Genomic DNA, 22624 nt, shown 5'->3' with positions numbered 1-22624 from the left:
TATATTTTTCACCATAAGCTATATCTTGGAGATTTAAAAAAAAAATTTAACTTTTCAATAGCACTGGCTTTTTATGGACACCTCATATGTCAAATGAAAGTACATAAAATAACCTTTAAAATTAGCTATGAAACCTCCTTCTACCACCATCAGTTGCAAATCTGTTAGCAGTTTTATGATCCAAAACATGGTGAAACTCGGCTGTTTCCTGAATTTACCAAATTCATTATTAAATAAAGGTTCTCATATTAAAATTTTTTTTATTTGTAAAGTACTTAGCTGGTATTACTAGTATTAAAAAAAATCATGTAAATCTGAGACCGAGGTTTTGGTCCCTAGTGATTTCATCTTACAATAACATTCAATTTATGATAATTTGGAAATTGAGTTGTCATCAAACTTAAGGAAAAAGGTTTGGGTTTAGTTGATAAATGATTATTTATAAATAATGTGTAAGTAACATTTTAACATTGTCATGTTTAATTTTAATCTGATTCGCAGGAAACTTCACTGGAACTGTTTGACCTTATGTCATCCTTCATAGATACATAAGAGAGATACTTATAATACAGTATCATCCATATCGTAATAATTTACTTTAGGATAATTAAAATTGTTTATACTTGATTTTTAATTAATAATTTATCAGGGCATCAGGAAATGATAGTGGTTTATTTTACTATCTCGTATCCTGCTCTTTTTGCTTTGTTTTTGTATTTTTTTAATACTTTTACCTTTTGTGTTAAAGTGTATTGTTTATAATGTACTATTTGTTCTTTGTAGCTTCTTGTTGTAAAATATTATTTTGTAAAAATATTAAGTAAAATTAAAAATGCCACTGTTGATTATTTTACTTAATTCAGTACAAATCTATTTGTTAATCTACTACTATAAAATATACATTGACTATAAAGTCAGTCAAATAGAATTGTATAAAATGTTAATATTCTTTCTCATTTTTTTTTTTATCTTTGTGTATGATATGAATCTAAAATGAGGCACTTTTATATTTTCCAATTGTTCCAGGCACCAATCCTATGTTCCATATAAAATTCTCATGTCCAAACGTATTTGCTTATTAACTTCCTAAAAACGAAAGTTTCGTATTCTATTCTTCAAATATGAGTTCACTTATATATATTTCTCTATTTGTAGAAATATTTTTATTTTATGAAGAATATTATTATGTTTAATTAGAAAAAATATCAGTTTTATTTGTTATTTTATGTTAAGCTGGCTGAAAAATTTAAGTTAATCTTTCTCATTGGAGTGTTAATTGATACAGCTAGTACTTATTCTTTCTCAGCTTTGGTCGCTCCTAGGATAAATAAAAACATTTTGGCCTTTTCTTACTGCCATTTTCTAAGATTTTCATCTACAACACAGTCACCATATTCAAAACTATTTTCAAAGATATACCTCTTGGAAGTGTTTGAAATAATTAACTTTAAATTTGGATTATTCCTTGCTTTTTTTTTCATATTTTTTTTTTTTTTCATATCAAGTCATATATAAAGTAAGAAATTTTCCATACATATTTAGAGATACTCTATTATTTCTTTAACTAAGTTAAAATACAATTTAGTGTATCTTATTATTAATATTCAGAACAAGATTATATAAATTGTCACTTTTTTCATCTTATACCAACTTAGTCTACAATGAAACTTCTACTGCTTTTCAGAGCATTATATTGGATTTACTATTACTATTTTAGTTTCTAAAATGGAGTTGCAGTAACATTGAAATTTCCTGTGTCTGTTTTATAATTAATTGCATCATTTAGATTTTCAGTTACTATCATGGCTTTTAAAAGATTTCTTCTTAAAACATATATATTTTTTTTATATTATATTTTATCATTTTGAAAGTCAAACCTATGTCCTTTTTCCGCATGGTGTTATACTAATGCATTTTTAACTTTCACTTACCTAAATATGAAAAATGTAGTAATGTGAAGTATTGTGATCATGAAATATTTCGAATTTGAATTTTCGATGGAAATACACGTTTTGGGGTCCCCTAAGTCCAAGTAACCTAGTCTCACAGAATGGTATGTCTGTCTGTGAACAGCCAAGCAAAAAAAAGTTGTGAAAAACTGAAATTAACAATGAAGGGTGGTATATACCTGGGATGTCAGCAACTTTTTCCCTAAAATCAACTGACCAGAAGTTTCACTTTATAGTATAGATTTTTCACATTTTTTAAATTTTCTCCGAAAGGACTCTACTGATTTTAATTAAACTCAATGAATGGATGAGCAGTTAAGTATTCTTTAATATCAGATTTGTCTTATCCTTATTGAAATAGTTGTTGACATTTTCAAAAAATCTTCCTCTGAAGTACCTTTAATTTTATTTATTAAAAAAAAAAAATAACCAGTTCTCATTGTTAGTGATAATAAACAATTTACAAATATAAAATATTGAAAACATTATGAATAACTGAAGGAGAAAAAAGGAAAAATAGATACATTCGGTTTGAATGGAAAAAGGTGAGACTGCCCAATGTTTCTTGATTGTATAACTCCTTCGTTATCTTTTGTTAACCTGTTGTATTCTTTGAAATATAAAATTTATATTTGTTATAACACCTTGAGAAACCCTAAAATACAAATTTTTATAACAGTAGAAAAATATAAGTTTTTTGTTTATAATTTTTGCTTTCTCTAGTCTATACATTTTTTTTTTTTTAAAGCAAAAAATTAGTGTCAACTTTAACAGGAGTATAGCAATCTATACTAAACTTAGGAAAGTAAGTAGGTTAGTAAGTGAAAGTAGTTTGATGCACACACCCTAAAATCCCTAGAATAAATTTAGGAATCAATGCAAGTTTATGGTAACAGTGATTTATAACATTCAGGCCAGTAATAAAGAACATCATGTATAACTATTCCAATCTTATGTGCTATATAAGCTATGACTGAGAGCACCTAATACTTTTACAGAATATAAAAGTTTTGCCACATTTTTCTAATATATGCACAGAAGTATTTGTTAGGAATAATAATAAAACATTTCAATCAACATCTAGTAGGTTGTGAATGGACAATATATGGTTCTTATTTCCTGCTGTCCATATTCCCAGTGTCAAACCAAATTCTGGGTCATGAAAAATAATAATTTTTTTACATTGTTTAAAAAAAAAAAATTAAATATTTTTAGTGGGTTGTTTCATAATGTTGATTTGCAACTCTCCAATCTTCCTTGATCATATCAGCAGCTTTCTCTCCTATCATGTAGCAAGGCGCCATAGTGTGTACTCCTGGTATCTTGGACATGATTGAAGCATCAGCAACTCTGAGGCCTGCCAATCCATGTACCCTTAGTCTATGGTCTACAACGGAATCAGTCGGATATGGACCCATCTTGCAGGTGCCAGAAGGATGATGGAGCTGAAAGGGTACGGTTCTTATGGCGCATTCCCAGTATGCATCAGAATCAAATTCGTGCGACTCACAGCCGTAAACCGGATTCGTATACAAGGTAGCACCAATTTCTTGAAAAGCTTTTGTTCTCGCTACTTGTTGTGCTGCTCTTACTCCTTCTATTGTTACTTGAACATCAAAAGGATCAGAAAGAAAGTTACCATCTACAACTAACGGGTCATTTGGATCTGAACTTCGTAGTCTGACAGTTCCTTTGCTTCGAGGGTACATCATCATTGGAAGAATGTTGAAACCCTCTGCGAAAAATATTGGTTCCCAAGTCTTGTTGTAAACTTCTTCAGAAATGTTTCTTGTTCTTCTCCAAAACACACCGCCATCACCAGCAATGCTCATGGCTATGCCTATAAGCTCTATATCTGCTTTGTGCTTAGCATATTTTGTTTTAATATAACCCAAAGCTTCAGGCAAATTATTTGCTAGTGTATTATTAGCCCCATTCAGCCATTGTGTAAATTCACTCTCGATTGTAGCGATCTGTTTAGGTAATGTTGCACTGTCAGTTGTGTTGATGAGGAATGTTACAGTGGCCGTTGCTAAATGTTCTTGAAGGTTTTGACCAACAGGAAGATCAACAATGGTTGGGATACCCATTTCGTGAAGATGGTCTGCTGGGCCTATTCCTGATAACAACAGAATTTTCGGTGAACCAAATGCCCCTGCTGAGAGAATCACTTCTTTTCTTGATAAAACTTTTCTTTTTTCATTATTGTGTATAAAACTTACTCCATACACTCGATTCGTTTCTCTATCAGTATGTACTTCAGTGACGTAAGCATTTTTTAATATATGTACATTGGGATAAGATTTTAAAGGAAGTAGATAAGCCGAAACCGCGCTATGTCTTCTGTTTCCGCACGTTGTTGTCTGTGCCTGTGAAAATCCTATCATTGTATTTGGATTGTTATAATCTATAAGATCATATCCTAATTGTTGGCCTGCTTCAAGAAACCTTCTTCCTATTTCTGACTGAAAAGAATATTGCAAATGAACGGGACCTGTTGTGGAATGGTACTGCGATTCTGCTAAACCTGGGATCGACATGTTTTCTGCTTTTAAGAAATATGGTAAAACATCCTGATACGACCAACCAGGGTTACCTTCATACGCCCATTCATCGTAATCGGATGGATGACCTCGGGTGTATAACATTCCGTTGATTATCGATCCTCCGCCCACACCATGGCCAATAGGCCAGTGACATACACCATCCACTAGTCCTAGGCAAGCGTTTTGCTCTCTTTCGACCTCATAGTGTAAAGAATTGGAACCTAAAACAGTGTATTCATTGAAAGCTGGTATTTCGCTGAGAAATGTTCCTTCATCGCCAGCTTCGATAAGCAAGACAGTCCAATCATTCACTTCCGAGAGTCTGTTTGCTACTGCTGAGCCTGCAGGGCCTGACCCTACTACGATGAAATCATATTCCTTTAAAACCTCTACGGTCCCGTTGAACTCATTTTTCTGAAATGGGATTCCCTCTTTGTCTAGTATGTTATTTACTTCAGTGAACAGAGGTAGTTGTTCTATCGCATGGCACACATGGAAGAGAAAGAAAATAGAAAATATCTCCTTCATTCTGAAATTGAAAGAAAACACAAACACACATTAAATTTGACTATTAATCATAATTTACTATGAAGATATTTTTTTTGATTTGATAATTTAATTTGATTTACTTTTAAAACATTATTTATGGATTTACTCTTGATCTACCGCCACCAGATTTACGCGATCATCAGACTGCAATTTCTTTTACTTATGATGTTGAGTAATATAATTTTATATATGAAAATATTTTACTTTTTTAGTAATTATGATTATATTATACTATATGATAAGATTAGTAATGAATATATTATTACAATAAAATAACAATAGAACAAATCCATGATAGAGACAATGACAAGTATAATAAAAATAGACAATTCAAATTACCTTGTTAGATGAAGAGCTCCAGAATGGGAAATACGTTCCTGAAGCGACCTATCATAAACTTATACCGTGGCGACAGTAGAGGGGGATTCTATTAGATTAAAGCCTCAGTGAGATATCACTCAATGAGATTAAATAATTTTAAAGAGGTTAATGATTGTAAATAATTAGTTGCTGCCGAATTTCAATTTGAAATAAGACTACCCCGTTTTTTCCTTGTTGGGTACTGCACAGTTTGACACCAATCGTTTTTAGCATGTAATCTTATCATATTCCTCTTTCTTTTCTTATGCTAATTATTCTTTACTGTAGTGCTCAAATAAAATCAAAAACTATGGTCATTATTGATGATGATTATCCTATATTTTATAACTCCGGCTAAATTATAAGTCATAGATAATTTACCAGCTCAGTTTCCAGATATGCGAAAGTATTTACTCTTTCGAATGTTGACGAAGTTTCCCTTACTTCTTCTTCTTTCACTACAACAAAAATACTTTGATTTAAGTTTATTTACGGTAACCCCAAGTTTACTAGTTATATTTCAATGCAGACATACTAGAATCTGGATTAGTTGATTTCATTTGTTTAAATTCCCGCTTTACTGACTGCCGTCATTGTCGTTAAATTTAAAAAAGGGAATATGCAGTCTCTGATTAGAACTACGCATCCTGAGTAAAATTCTAGTATAGCCTGATTCTTAAACAGTGGGAGATGTTTTGGTCCCAATTTTTAACAAAAGCTAATTTAACTCCAATGATTTACGTCTTGAATTCCCTAACCTCAGTGCCAATAAATATAAGGACAGTGTCATGAAGTTGATTACTCATTTGGTTAAAAGGCTCGTCGCAATAACTGCTGATATAGTTTCTAATAGTATTTTGTAGAAATAACAAGAATGCGTAAATGTGTGATTGATTGACATGAATCTTATGAACTACGTGTTTTAGGCCACTGTTTTAATATTGTTTAGCCTCTATAAGATTGATTATTATTACACATTTTGAGCTAACAGCAATAAAATATAGTTATTAAGGCGAACCGGTGCCGCTGCTGTTACGAGGTTGGTTAAGTAGATGTACCTTGGTTACAACCGGGCAGATACTCTTGTCTGCATTTTGTATTAAATTTGTTTATATTCAAGTCTTTAAAGAAAAATAAACTAGTTGGTCCGACCTATATAAACGAATGTACACTCCTGAACAAATGAAGCCCACAGTGAGTAGCGGGGAAGGTTGTTCAGGATGGTGAAGATAACTTAAACACTTGCAACTGGCGTTTAGTTGCAGAATAGCTTTGACTGGCCTCGCAACGTTAAGACATAATTCAGAAAATAAGAAGGATGTAAAACTGATTAACCTACAATAAACTGTCCTTAAGTGAGTTTATTGTGAGAGACAAGCTGGTAGTTCCAAGCGATCCCTTTGCTATATCAGCGTTTTCTGGGTTGAGGTGGGAAAAGCCGAATTGTAGGGCATATTACTGATTAGACCAGCGACCATCTGAAGCGAGCTCAGATTACTAGGCATTTGCATTATTTTTGGTACTGGACACAGAATGGTACCGCTACTAAGGCACACCTAGGGTCTAGGGACAGAGAATTCGTCCCAGTGAGATGATAAACCTACCTTTCAATAAAATTTGGAAGAAAGTTTAGTATAAGGTTTCAATTAGATAACTTGGCAAGCAGGATAACCATGGCATTGAATGGGTGCAGTCTTGTGGGGGAGGGAGGAAGGGCGCTTTCTGTGGTCTCAGTATTTTGTACTTCGTGTATACTCTCCGAGGGTCTCCATTGAGGAAGAACCCACACGGTTAGAAACAGAATCCGGAGGCACACCCTCGAAGAATGGAACCAACAGAGGTCTTGCTGAAATTCATTCCCATCGTTCAGTCCCGATTAGAGGTGGAATGGAAACTCCCGGAATACTAGGTATCGCTCGTCCTCAACCAACCAAAAGGTCCTCTGGTAACGAAGATGAAGATGACAATTTCCTGGCTATATTCCTTTTGTAAATATTTATATTGGCTGTGGTTAGATAATAGATGTGGCTACGATTCTAACCCACCGAACCCATTTAATCGAAAGAAAATGAAGGATGAATACATAAAGGGACTATGTTATGTCATAAGGACCAAGCGCCCAGCGCCGATTTTGTATGTTTTTAATTTAGGTATTCTATTTTTTTTCTGCATGATAGCCTGGATAAGAGTAAGCGCTTCACTCTTTGCCGAGGTTACTCCCCCAGTTGAATTGAGAAAAAAATGAAAATACAATTTTTTCAGTCCACAGTTTGTTTTTATTTCAATATAATTGGCTTCCCAAAAGATTTGAGTTACTCAACTCTCTCTGCAGATTTTCTGTTCCGGAAAGCGACACATAGAAATAATAAAAAATGTCCTGATGTTAAAATTTCCAAGATAGAAGCTCTTGATGGATGATTTCATTAAAGTAAGTAGCTAATTACCATACAATGGTTTTCTTTCTTATTCAAATTACTGCTCTATCCAAACCTATCTTCTTTACCTTACATTATTATTCAACTGACAGAATAATTTATTAACTGTATGTTATGTTACAACCAGTCATTGATTAAATATTTTCATAAATTTATGTCAAAGGAATATCATTTTGTTTCCTTGTTCATTTAAAATTTCACTTTGCTTGCAGACTGTGTTAGTCAATTTGAGATGGTACTGAAATCTATGCCCATTCCGTCATAAAGAAATGATCACATAAAGTTAAGAGACTTGTTAGCATTTCTATAAAACAGTAAGTAAACCAGACATTTTTAACTTATTGTTAATTTTTTTTATTATTAATCTCTTATTACAATTTTGACTCTAATGGTTTATCTGTGTTTACTGATTTAAAATCATGAGATGGAATGTAGCCAAATTAAATGGCTGACACATTTGTCGGCACAATGTTGTCATTTGTAATCATAATTGCGACCCGAACTCTCTTCAAAAGGAGTGGTTAAATAAAAAATCATTAGAATAAAAAATATAGCTAATTTAATATTTATTAATTTAGAATTAAAACAATAGAAATAATTAAAAATACGGTTTTCAAGTTACGAAAATCTGCTGCAACTTTTAATCAAAAAGTATTTTAATAATATTTGTCGTTGCAAAATTTTAATATTCCTCTGTTGTAAAATCATTGCAGAAATATATAAATAAATCTCTCTAAAACCTGCATTCTGATCTCAACTATTTATTCATTGCTTAACGGTTACAGAATCAATATTGAAAATATTAATAATCATTTTATGGATTTATTCGTCGTGCAAACTGAAAGGCTCATATATAGGATTATTAAACTTAAAAAACGAAAAAATTAATAGCTATGGTTGCCTGAAAACATTTATCAAACTGGTTAAACGGTAACACGCACTGTGCAAGTTAAGGAACCAGTATTATAAATTTAAACAATTGCCCCTTGCCCAACTGTAGGTTCAGTCACTTTAGACATATGGTTCCATGTGTTCACATTTCATTACAAAAGAAACTCAATAAAAACAACTAGGTTCAAAGAAGGCCCAGAAACCCTTCTAACAGCACTTTCAAGTAGTATCAAGTATCCTATATCAATAGCAAGGGCTGACACATAGGCAGGTACATGCTGTCATCTCACAATGGACTTGCATCAGTCAAACTATTTTATGATTAACATATGTAAGTCAGTACACACAAGTCTTAGGTCATGGTCTTAAACTTAGAATTCCGGCTACCCAACTTCTCACCACGCCTTTTTTCCCCTTCCAGATATTTCCTAAATTATCTGATTGGTCCAAACCCCTTCTCCTATTTCACTATTTCTCCTACCCCCTCTTCTTAAGTGTTCATTTATATTTCCTAGACTAGATAGCTAAGCAAGAGAAGTTAGAATATAGAGACTGAGTAATAGTAACATGTAGTTCTTGTAAATATGTTAGAATAAAGTCATTTTAGTCTTCACTGATTTTTTATGATATGTAACTTGCATAGTTAGTTCTAGTCAAACTCGTGCCAGAACAGACATATTATAAGCGCATTTTTTGTAATTTATCAAAACCTACGATTTTGTATGTTTAATATTATTTTTTAAAATAAAATTTCTTGCTTTTCAACGGAATATAAAATGTCTATATTACTATTCTTATTTCAGGAAATTTCAATCTGGAAAAAATATGTTACCTCTTACCTCCTTATGTTGCTTATCAAGTAGTACATATTTATTCATTTTTTATTGCTACTTATAATTGCTGATCGTTGGTTATTAAAGAAAAAACATACTTTATAGGAAGTTTTTTTTCTCTTTAAATTCAGCATTTAAACCCTTATAAACTATTTTAATCAGAATGAGACCTAGTTAACGTGTAGGACCATTTGATTATACATCGATATGTCGAGATTAATTAATATTGATGTCGATATCAGCGTTTTTACAATTTTCGAAAAAATCGAAAAAAAATTATACAAATTATTTCAGGTTGGTCAAATTAAAAAAAAAAAAAAAAATATTGTAACATATCAGATGTACTAATACCCTAAATATATAATTTTCGTTTTTGAGCTAGACTGGTTACATACACACAGTGACCATTTTTCGAGTTATTTATCTTTCTGATTCTCATTTGACTCAGCACCATTGATCTAATATAAGAGAGGCTGCTCATAAGTAATGCCCAAAACAAAAAAAAATTAAAGTGTAAACATTTTGGGAATTCGCTCTTGCATAATATTTTAGTTGACGGAAAATGTATTGTTTTCACACTATAAAAGATGATAAAATATTGATTTTATTTATTTCTAGAAAAATTAAAGGTCACTTGTTATCACCACTCCATAAATCACCTATATGAAAGAATTTTCATAATTTGTCCAAAACATTCCTACTGTAACTACAATATATTTAGTACGAGCCGCGAAGAAGAAAAGGCAGTAATTTCACTCCAGTTTTTTATTACTGTAATGAAAACTATGTATAATTACTAGCCAAAATTTATGAGTCAGCCAAGTATAGGTAGGGGGATAAAAAATGGCGGCTGTTTCAAAACGTAAAAAAGAAATTAATTTTTCATTCGAAGCTCTATAGAGTAAATTTTCTGAAATATTAGCCCTAGTAGAGCTATTTACGTTCGATGGTTCTCGAGATACAGCATTTTAAAAAGCAACATTTCATAAAAACGTACTGAAAGTTTACTAGTCAGTGTATTTATTTTGAGAAATCTATATCTCAGGAACTTTTCGATGTATAGATATCTATTAGCACTCAAGTTAAAGCTAGTTTAATGTTATATACAGTAATCTATGACCTTTCGTACGAATAGTAGTTTCATTATATTTACTAAAATAAATTGATTTATAGTTGTTCAGACAATAAGTTTGATTTATGAAAAACTTTATTTCAGAAACCATAAGACTTACAGATGTTAGTCGGCACTTAAATTAAAGCTAGTTAAATTTACCATAAAATAGTTTATAACCTATTTTAACAACATTTATTATCTTTGTATAAGTAGTAGTTTTTATGATATTTGACAAAAGAAACTCACAAAATGTTAATTTGTAGTTGTTCGGATAAAATGTTTGATTTTTGAGAAAATATATCTCTAGATACATAAGACGTACATATGTCTATCAGTACTCATAATAAAGAAAATTTAACTTACTATAAAGTAGTTTATGACACGTAATTTCGTAGGGGTATATATTTATATTCGTATATAAATATAAATTTGGCACATGAAAATTTGTCCGAACATTTATAAATCACTTTGATTTGGCAAATATGGAAACTACTACTCCTGCGAAGATAAATTTCTTAAACTACTTTATAGCCCATTAAACTAGCTTTAATTTGTGTGCTAATAGACACATGTACGTCGAATGGTTTTTGAGATATAGATTTCTCAAAATAAATACTCTATCTTCAGATCTTTCGATACATTCTGTACAACATTTTTATGAAACGTTGCTTTTTAAAAATCTATATCTCGAGAACTATTCAACGTAAATAAGTCTATTAGGGCTCATATTTTAGAAAATTTACTCTTCTTTAAATGACGTTCTCTGAGGTTTTCTTGTGTTGTTGCTACTTTTTAAGATATAGAGCTCCGAATGAAAATTTTTTTTTTTGTCGTTTTGAAACAGCCGCCATTTTTTATTCCCCCTACCTATACTTGGCAGACTCATCAATTTTGACTAGTAATTATACATAGTTTTCATTAAAGTAATCAAAAATTGGGGTGAGATAACTGGCTCTTTTCTCCTCTTGGGGTCTTGTACTAACAGGTTTGGACAATGAACCTATTAAAAAAAAAATTTTTCATTCTGATAGCTCAAAACAAATGATAGAGAAACTATTTGCAATTTTATCAAGAAAGAAATGTGTTAAAGAATGGTACACAACTCAATAAAACATAAAAGGTTATTTCAAAGACTTACACCGAAGCCCATTGCAATGTTATGAGTGCGATTCAATTAAAAGATTTGGTTGTAGATACTAGTAACTCACACTGATTACAGTTAAAATTAATTATTTTTCTATTAATATTATACAAGTATTAGGAAATATTGATCTTAATTGCATCTATAACAAAGCATGTCATATGTTGGTATTTTACGCTGTTCCTTACAATTGTTGAAATATTGAAGTGAGAAACTGGGTTTCATTGTTCCGTTTCGCCAATTTGATAATTGTTCCCAGATTACTATAGTTATTAAAAACTTAGTTTATCAATATCTGTTAACCTATATACGAACCTTTCAGTCAACAGGATAACTCCATAAAAACAGTCTTAATATTTTTATTGATTCATAACAATTAAGCATTAAATAAATGGTTAAGAGCTTGAACTAGTTTGAAAATAATGTTTCGTCTATCAGCCAGCTATATATTGCGTTACTGTTGTATTTTCTCTTTCTTAATTTCGTTCCAATACCAGCTTGACCAGTTTAAGTCACAAGATTGCGTTCCATGAATACTGCAATAGACTGCTCCCAAATGCGATTTACATGCACTTAACTTTTTAAATAGTATTATATTTTGTGAATGTTCTTTGACAGTAACAGGAATTAAGAGTTAATAATTTAATTTATAGATAAAATTTTAATTGTTGTCTTTATAATTTACTTAGTGGTTTTTAATAATACTTTTTTTAATGTAGGTATTTAGGAAATACCAATGCATTCCACTTTATTATACTTTATTCCTGACACATTAAAATTGATATTAATAGTTTATTAAATTAACGAATCGTCTTAAAATTTCTAAACTTTTTCATGTCTGTTATGCAGTGTGTTCAATTCATGGTTTATTGAATAGCATTTTTCAATGCGAAATATGCATATACCCACTTAACATAAAATTTATATTGAAATCAACAGCCCAGTTTACCTCTGCAATTTAATTTCTAGCTGTTCCTTTAAAAAATTGAATTTCAAGGATAATTTTTCCAGATATAATTTTAAATGTTATTGAAAATATTTCAATAATATTGATGTCATCAAACTGTCTATCATACCTCCGAGTATAAACTATAACTAACGTCACATGAATAACATAAATTTAATCATTCTGGGGGAACCGATTTCCGGTTTACACTGGTCTACATGGTTCGGGCATAATTTGTTAAAAGAAATATTTTTCATTAAATATGTAATAATAAAAACAAATATAGGAAATGAAATATTTTGAAAATTATTATTATTAAAAATTAATAATTATGTACGGATATTTAAATTAAATCAGGGAAAAAGGAGATTATGATACGTAGAGAGATTGGAGATGGTTTTGGAGACGGGATTTAAACGTAGGCCATTGCAGACTAGTCGTCCAGTTCACCTGAGATTCCGGATGGAAGCGTGTGTAGGAAAGCTGGTTTTAATATCTGCATTTGAGGTCAGATAATAATGTCTTAAGTTTTCCAGGTTCCAAGTTATAGGTCAGGGTGGGGCAAGAGGTGGGGAACCCCTTAAATTTTTGGACTTTTATCAGTTTCTGACATATAAACAGCTTATAGCCAGCACACCTTAGTATAAATTAATATGTTGTTTTGGTTTGGATTGACATTGAAATTTAAATTCGCAATGTCCACTGACTCTAATTTTATTTAAGAAAAACTCTAAAACCTTCTTTAATTTTTCATTGTATCTCATTTCTCATCATATCTTGGAAACTATCTACCACGCAAAAAATATTATGCATTGCTTTATTAAGCTAAAAGAAATTTTCTAAAATTCTTGTCAGTACGATAAATTTTTGCGCGATATAAATTTTCCAAAAGCATTTTTTTTTTTTTTTTTCAAAAACGAGAAATAACTTTTTTTGAAATATATATCATTGAAACTATTGATCCTACGAAGAATATTGTTAGTAACTACTTTAAAGTAGATTTAACTAGCTTTATTTTGAGTACTAATTGACGCCTGTACGTCCAATAGTTCCCGAGAAATCCACTATTTTTCAACATAACTTATTTTGAAATGTTAAATATTTGGTCAAAATCAAGTAAAAATATTTATTTATGCTGCTCTAGAGTGAGAAAAATTCCTAATATTAATCATATTTGACTAACTGAAATGATAATAAAATTCTATTAATTAAATCGTAAATAATAATTAAGACATATTGTTAGTAAAATAGATAGTTAATAAAACAGGATAAAAGAAAAAAATATTGTATTTAAAGGCATTAATAAAATACAACATATTACGTTATAATTAAATACAAAGAAAGCAGAAGAATATTCAGTACATTAAGTAAAGTAAACAATATACTACTTTTGTCCCTTTGGTGTAGCAGATTGATCAATTTCAATATTCTTATCTATCAATTTTATTTTTTAATTTACTATAAATTATATCTACGACCATTAGTTTAAAGGAGCATCCTAGTGCTTAAGAACTCCATAGGAGCTGTCAGACCATCAGACCTCTTTTTGTCAGGTCATACTCAATCAATTTCTGTGCCTGATCAGGCTTTTCTGCCTTTAATAAGACTGCATTCCCTCATGTAATTTTGACTTTCACTTACATTTATATGGAATATATAATAACAATAATCGTACAAAATTTCGAATTCGTTTTTTGACGGAAATAACTGTTTTGAGGTCCTCCGAGTCCAATTAGCCAAGTCTCACAAAATGGTCTGTCCCAGTATTTGTGTGTGTGAAAGCATAGCTCAAAAACGAAGTGATACGTACCTGAAATTACATAAGGCAGCCATATTCCTGGAATGTGATTTTTTCGATAAAATCAAACTGAAGGGTCACTTTATGTAATCCATTTTCCGATTTTCTTGAAAACTCTTCTAACGATCTTAATTAAACTCGGCATGTTAATGACAATTAAACGGTCTTTAAATTAAATAATTTGCATCCAGGTTAAATCTCAAACACTGTTTAATATTTCTTTAAATATCTAACGTTTCGGCCAAATCTATAATATAAATTTACACTTCACCACTAAAAATTTAAAAACTTTTTGCTAGTAATTATGTTCAGGTCAATATATTTAGTCAAATCAACCTATTTTGTCATTTTCCCATTTTAATTTTATTGAATAATTAACTTCATTTTTAACAGTTGATCATCAATTCATTTAGTAAAATATCTATAAAATCAAGTATTTTTATAGTTCCTGAACAGCATAAAAAGATATTTTACCGAATTTTGAACATTTATACTCTTTGAACAAAAATAAGTTTTCTACATGAGATGCTCCCATTATAGCTTTTAGATAACAATTTTCAAAAAAGTGGGTTTATAGACTATAGATAGAAAATTCCTCTTTTAAAAAATAAAAGATGTATATCAATAAATCAATAATTATAAAAAAAAATTAAATAATAATTAACACTACAAAGCCCTGAAAAACCTAAATATTAGGTTTATTTTCTTAGTTGACTTCAATAAACTTATTGCTTTACTTTAATTAAAATAAGTTTGACCTTATATATTAAAATTTATTACTACAAATTTATCCGAGAGGATAATAAATTTGGAATTTTACTAAAAACTTTCGATTAAAGATTTATTTTTATTATTGAGATGTTGTTTTTAAAAGAAAATCTCATTAACATGAATGTTGACAGAAGATAACATATGAACTTACCAAAATACATCTAATAAGGAAAAAATATGTAAGAACGGTAAATTCATGAATTTTAATTATTATTACGCCAACAACGGCAGATATTACTGTGATTATGAATATTTAATATAATTTTACTTTCTAATTATAACCATACAAATTTCTTCCATATTTTTGAATAATATCACAGCTATTGAGGACGAGATCAACCCATTCACACTTATATGGGAGTTTTTTTTTATGGCTGCTTCTCCAGTCCTAATTTACCCATGCTTTTCGTTACCAAACAATGAGTTATGAGCAAGAGTTCTCTTCTCGAAGAAACCACCAAAATGTAAGAATATCTTCAACCTTTAGGGAATTCTGATATGTTTGATAAGGACCAGAATAATGAATTTATGAAATAAATGAGTCGTTTATTTCGAAAAACCATCCAAAATCAGTATGATAATAATTTGGGTGTTTTTTTTTTAAATAAACGACTCAAATAATACTGTACACGAGGTAACAAAGTAATAAATAATATACAACACATATCACATAATGTCTTCCATTATAACTCATGTCTGAGTAATTGAGAATTTTATGGCGCATAAATTTGGTCCTTTATATGTAAAATATGGTTGCATAATGTTCATTTGAAGCACTCCAATCTTCCTTGATCATATCAGCAGCTTTCTCTCCTATCATGTAGCAAGGCGCCATGGTGTGCACTCCTGGTATTTTGGGTATGATTGAAGCATCAGCGACTCGCAGACCCGCCAATCCATGTACTCGTAGTCTATGGTCTACAACGGAATCAGTCGGATACGGACCCATCTTGCAGGTGCCAGAAGGATGATGGAGCTGAAAGGGTACGGTTCTTATAGCACATTCCCAATATGCATCAGAATCAAATTCGTGCGACTCACAGCCGTAAACCGGATTCGTATACAAGGTAGCACCAATTTCTTGAAAAGCTTTTGTTCTCGCTACCTGTTGTGCTGCTCTTACTCCTTCAATTGTTACTTGAACGTCATAAGGATCTGAATGGAAGTTACCATCAATGACTATCGGGTCATTTGGATCTGAACTTCGTAGTCTGACAGTACCTCTGCTTCGAGGGTACATCATCATCGGAAAAATATTGAAACCTTCAGCGAAGAATATTGGCTTCCACGTCCTGTTGTAAACTTCCTCAGAAATATTTCTTGTTCTCCTCCAAAACACACCGCCATCACCAGCTACGCTGCCGGCAACACCTATAAGCTCAATATCTGCTTTGTGCTCAGCATATTTAGTTTTAATGTAACCCAAAGCTTCAGGCAAATTATTTGCTAATGTATTATTAGCCCCATTCAGCCATTGTGTAAATTCACTCTCGATTGTAGCGATCTGTTTAGGTAATGTTGCGCTGTCAGTGGTGTTGATGAGGAATGTTACAGTGGCCGTTGCTAAATGTTCTTGAAGGTTTTGACCAACCGGAAGATCAACAATGGTTGGGATACCCATTTCGTGAAGATGGTCTGCTGGGCCTATTCCTGATAACAACAGAATTTTCGGTGAACCAAATGCCCCAGCTGAGAGAATCACTTCTTTTCTTGACAAAACTATTCTTCTTTCATTATTGTGTATAAAACTTACTGCGTACACTCTATTTGTTTCTCCATCAGTATGTACTTCAGTGACGTAAGCATTTTTTAATATGTGCACATTGGGACGATATTTTAAAGGAAGTAGATAAGCTGAAACCGCGCTATGCCTTCTGTTTCCACACGTTGTTGTCTGTGCCTGTGAAAATCCGATCATTGTATTTGGATTGTTATAATCTATTAGATCATATCCTAATTGTTGGCCTGCTTCAAGAAACCTTCTTCCTATTTCTGACTGAGAGGAATATTGCAAATGAACGGGACCTGTTGTGGAATGGTACTGCGATTCTGCTAAACCTGGGATCGACATGTTTTCTGCTTTTAAGAAATATGGCAAAACATCCTGAAACGACCAACCAGGGTTACCTTCATACGCCCATTCATCGTAATCGGATGGATGACCTCGTGTGTACAACATCCCGTTGATTATCGATCCTCCGCCCACCCCGTTGCCAATAGGCCAGTGACATACACCATCCACTAGTCCTAGGCAAGAGTCATACTCTTTTTCAACATCATAGTTCATGGAATTGGGGCCTAAAACAGTGTATTCATTGAAAACGGGTATCTCGCTGAAAAATGTTCCTTCATCGCCAGCTTCGATAAGCAAGACAGTCCAATCATTCACTTCCGAGAGTCTGTTTGCTACTGCTGAGCCAGCAGGGCCTGACCCTACTACGATGAAATCGTATTCGTTCAAAATTCCTTTACTTTCTCCAAATTCATTGCTAAGGAACGGGATTCCCAGTTTGTTCAAGATACTGCTTACTTCAGACAACAGAGGCAATTGTCCGATGACATGGCGAGCATGTAACAACAGAAGAATAGCAAATATCTCTTTCATATTTTATATCTGAAAAAAAAATGAGAAAAAAGATTAAAGAGGACTATTTTATTATAATTGACATACAATGATATTACTTAACTGATTTTTCATGCCTTGCTTATTGGGCTATACTTCCCCCAAGTTATTGTTTAAAGTATGTATATAACATGCCAGATTCATGCTCCTTAATTTTTTTGATTATGTTGATAATAAAGATTAAGAAGGTTTATCTACCATTGGGTATCTTTGTCATTCTTAAGTAATTTTGCCCCATAATAATTTTTTTCTATTCTATTAATGTTAACTATGAAATAATTGATGGTTATCAAAACTATATCCAGCTTAATGAGCAGGACACAAGTTATTTAATCTTCATGGCTCATTAACTAATGTGGTTCGCTAATGACGTCAGGATGGAGAAACATTGAGATCCACTGAGGACTACGGATTATGATTCTAACGATAGAAGATATCGAGGCTGGCCAAGCTTGCCGTACCTGGAATACGTCGACCGCTTGTACAAAAGAGAGGATCTACCCTTCCCCTCCTATATAATGATAGGTCCTACCTTTTTTGATTTTAAAACATCGTATGTGTTTGGGGTGAAACAGCAGAGGTAATAGAGGAGACTAAATATAGATCTTCAATTTACGAGGTGAGTACAATTTAATTTAATACGTTAGTTATAGGACTCAATCAACAAGGTGGTGAAGATAAACTTAATTTTATTTGGAGTTAGAAGATACAGAGGCTTTGTCATTTTATATACAACTATTATTTACAGACTAATATGTACAACTTGTCTCCTAGTGTGTTCAAATATTCTATTCGCTAACTCTTTTCTCTAATGTAAAATTTAGTAACCGGCCTCACTACTATACCTGCTATCAGAAATGTTTTCCTAAAATTATTAAAGAAGAAAAAAAATATACATTTTCAAAAATCACTCGTATCTTTAAGTTTTTCTGTTCAATGTTCAATGTTTTTTTTTTTTTTTGGTTTTGTTTAAATTGTTTGGTTTGGAGTTCTATCAATGGGTAGATTCTCCAGATGTCTGTACCATGTTATTGTATAACTTACATAAAATTTACTTGTTGTATTTATTAATACAGTTGTAAACATCAATAAATAATTTGTTTTTAAAAATTATTTGGTACGCTTCACGAGTTAAAATCTCTTTTATTTTAGAGCAGAGCAGAAGATATTTCAAAACAACATCAGATATTGTCAGTGCTTATCAAGAGGATTTGGAAGAAATCCAAGGCAATGCATTTCTGAAGTTTACTGAATTTTATAACAATAATGTAGCAGCTGCTATAAACAACGAAAAATACCGGATTATTGAACTGATATTTCATAAAAAAACAATTATTAGAGTCCTGTTAGCCCAATGCTGAATTAATCTGACATAATTTACGTGTTTTTAATTTCTACTTATGACAGCGGAGAATATTAGATTTATGCATTAAATCATGCAAAGAAATGAGTTAAGGCACATAGACAAGATCCTCTAAGTAACCTCTCTAAATACGGAAAGAAGTTAATTTTAAGGCATTGTTTTATCTTCTGGTATATCCAAATTTTCTCACTTTAAATCAAGAAAAGTATATTTATAAAAGTTGTTTTAATTTTTTGTTCCTTAAACCTAGGCTCTAAAAAAAAAAAAAAAAGCTCACTTAGATTTTCAACAGGATTTGGTAGCTGACGAAGCCAATTATCGTAGTTTTTTCGAGAAATGTTTTTTAAACGTATGCTTTCTGCTTGATATAACCTCAGAAAAGTAACAAGAGCAATGAAAAATATTACCTGTTATACAACAAATAGCGAGGACTCACAATTCACACTAAAAGAGCTGAGAGATATCCTTATGGACTATTTCACAGATAGCAATTAGTACTAGATTAAAAGAAAAGTACGTATTTAACTAACATTACAGTTACGATAAAAGTCACTATTATTTATTTTCATGATAAACCAGCTAAGATTTTATCGAAAGTTTAATTTATGAATAAAACGGACCATGTGGAAGAAGGAAGTTTCGTATATTAAAACTTTACAGCGGTGATTATGAAAGCTCTTCGATATTCTTTCGCTTATACCAAGCCTTTTCTTCTTCCTAATAAAATGTTGGAAGATATTACCGAAGAAAATAAACAGGAAAGGACAGATGAATCCACAGAGATATCTCATCCTATTATAGCTTCATATCTTACAGTATCTTGTGACTTGATAAAAATCCTTATTTTTAATAATACAGATATATAAATAAATATTTTAAATGTGTTATCTCACAATGAATTAAAAAAATACTTAGTACTTAGCACTTATGGCTTTGACGTGTTAGAATGCCTTTTATTAGTGACATGTACACCCACTTGCAATCCCAACTCCGTTCCGAATAGCTATTTTATTGGCTTTTACTTTATCTTTAAGCCCTCATAAAATACTTCTGTATAACTATTACATAGAACATTTCATATTGATTTATTATTTCCAGATGTGGTGAAGCCCACTCAGTTTTCATACAAAGCCTTACAAACCTACAAGAGCTTCCTATCCCCACCTTCATTTGGGGAATAATTATGCCTTGATGCTAGAGATAAGAAGAATTATTCCGGAGTACTAGATGAATAATAGTCGAAGAAAGTTGTCGAAGGGCACTCTAGGAGACAAGTGTTATATAGTAATCAGTAGATAGTAATTGTACATGGTATGCCATAGTTTCAGTATTTTCTCCTTCAAATAAACAAATGCACTAGTATAGTGCGTGGAAACAATGTTGATATAAATGTTAATGATCTTGACGTTAATAATACTCTGTAATGGAAATGATAATTTTGTTTGTTTTCTATTTACCTTGGGACCTGGCCATGGGCGTACCCAGCAGGGGACAGGAGAGGCCAATCACCCCCTCTAAGAAGTGAATAAAAATATAAATTTAATAAAAAATAATTTTTTTTTAAGAAAATACTAGTTGTAATAACTAATGGAGTACTATGATAATTATGTGTAATTTTCTTAAAATTTTGGTTTTATTCACCTTTTCTGTGCTGAAATTACAAACCTGATTGACTATGGCTTGCCCCCCTAGTTTTGATCCTGTGTACGCCCTTGGACTTAGCCTCTTCTGTTCTATGGGGAAGCTATTCTATAGGTAACCAGAGCTAGAAGGTCGAGTTTCTATACCGTGGGGCCACCACGAAATAAAAGTTAATCTACCCAGGATGTAATGGAACAGGCGTCGCGGCAGATTCGATGTAGCTAAGGTGACGTCTTAACACTTTCATCACCGATGGCCTCATTAATTATTATAAAACTCACTCCTAAATATGCTGTTATTCCTGACGGAGGCATTGTGATATGTACAATTAAACCAAGTACTAAAGAATTAATAGCAATATACCCATGTACCTCTTTTATCGAATGAAAATCACGACACTCTAGATTGAGTAGGATCAATATCGGAAGTCAGTTCATTATTTAATAGAGTTTTGTGTTGAGATTCCATGAGAAATTTTAGCCGAAAATTAGAAAGCCAAAATTAAGGCCCATGCAAATTGTTTAGCTTAATATCTTTCTTCCGAGGTTGAACTATTATTTTTCTGGGCTAATGAGCCTCATTTAAACTCAATTAAATTAATATTATATTTTAATTGATCTATTATATAAAATTTTAATCAAATAAATGTATTAAATATTTTTTAAAAAAGTTGTGGATTTAACTGATATTGAAGAGAGAGAGGCCTACTTACCTTGCTAGAAGCTACAATCCAGAATGTGAAAAGAGTTCCCGTGTTGGCTAATCAGAAGCTTATATCCAAGCGGGCAGTGGTGGGGACATGATGGTGGGTTATTTCTCGAGGAGGTATCACCCAGTGAGATAACTTATTGGAAATTAATTATGATTTAAAATATAGATACCTCTTTCTTCCTAGGTGGGGTCTTCTTAGATGGGCACCAGTCATTTATCTTTTTTATTTTCAACACGTTCAAGCTTCTTTTGATATGAATTCCCGAAGAACTGATTTCCTCACAACCTTGGTCATTATCTTTATGATAATTAGCTTACATTTTTTTTTATATATACACACGCACTCGCGCGCGCGCCCTCGCATACACGCTATATCTCTCTCTCTTTCTCTTAGTGTATATTCTGTATACAGGTTATTTGAAAGTAAAAAAAAAAATTAAATAAAGTGACAAAACTATGGAGAAATAGTGAGACAGATATTTCAATGTTCAGTTCATCTGTCCAAGTCGGGACCGAGAGATCGCCATTGAATCCATACTGTTTATAGGAAAAACTCCTATATTGGCATATATTAGCTAAAAAGTTATAATACAATACAAAACTTAATATATAGGTCATACATATATTAATGTATGATAAAGGTAAATTTTATGAGGTTAATACCGCCGGTTAATACGAATATCCCGTGGAGTTTTACTAAATGTCTACCTATTTCTCTCCTTTAAACTTTGCTAAGATATGTCTGCTTTGTAAGACATATTTCGTTAAATCTCTTTTTATGACGTTGAAGCTTCTTACAAGAATGGCTGGAAACAGAGTTTTGGGAATTCAGTAATAAAAAAGTATAATTATCATACAATTGTTCCCATTCTTGTATAAAAGGCTTATACAGCCACTGATCGTGTCTTTAACATTATTGTTACTTTAACGTTATTCATTCTATCTTTATTATA

General features: G+C 31.7%; 2 protein-coding genes across 5 annotated transcripts in view; one reads left to right on the top strand and one right to left on the bottom strand.

Annotated features, from left to right (window-relative positions):
• Window positions 1-20546, top strand: part of LOC106684074 (uncharacterized) — a 41774-nt gene extending 21228 nt beyond the window's left edge. For 2 of the 4 annotated variants that reach the window (XM_014425927.2, XM_014425926.2), the window contains exon 11: window positions 502-1079. In XM_014425927.2, coding sequence (XP_014281413.1) covers window positions 502-552 — 51 coding nt within the window. In that variant the 3' untranslated portion in view covers window positions 553-1079. Of the gene's footprint in view, window positions 1-501; window positions 1081-8051; window positions 8154-20417 lie in introns of those variants that run through there. The other 2 variants (XR_010844261.1, XM_014425929.3) reach the window with 2 other exon arrangements.
• LOC106684083 (glucose dehydrogenase [FAD, quinone]) lies at window positions 15376-21702 on the bottom strand. Its single transcript, XM_014425946.2, has 2 exons — window positions 21673-21702; window positions 15376-17947 (listed from the first exon to the last, which is right to left on the bottom strand). Exon 2 carries the CDS (start codon window positions 17936-17938, stop codon window positions 16070-16072), a length of 1869 nt encoding a protein of 622 aa, XP_014281432.1. The 5' UTR covers window positions 17939-17947; window positions 21673-21702; the 3' UTR covers window positions 15376-16069.
• Window positions 21703-22624: the final 922 nt, after the last annotated feature.

This window comes from Halyomorpha halys, unplaced genomic scaffold (assembly GCF_000696795.3).
Source record: "Halyomorpha halys isolate HHAL.00 unplaced genomic scaffold, Hhal_1.1 Scaffold541.1, whole genome shotgun sequence".
NCBI classification, from domain to species: domain Eukaryota; kingdom Metazoa; phylum Arthropoda; class Insecta; order Hemiptera; family Pentatomidae; genus Halyomorpha; species Halyomorpha halys.
Note: the sequence above shows the minus strand (reverse complement) of the source record. Positions and strands in the feature narration are given on the sequence as shown.

Coding starts and splice junctions, on each gene's coding strand:
- LOC106684083 (XM_014425946.2), bottom strand. CDS start 17,938: ATGAAAGAGATATTTGCTATTCTTCTGTTGTTACATGCTCGCCATGTC.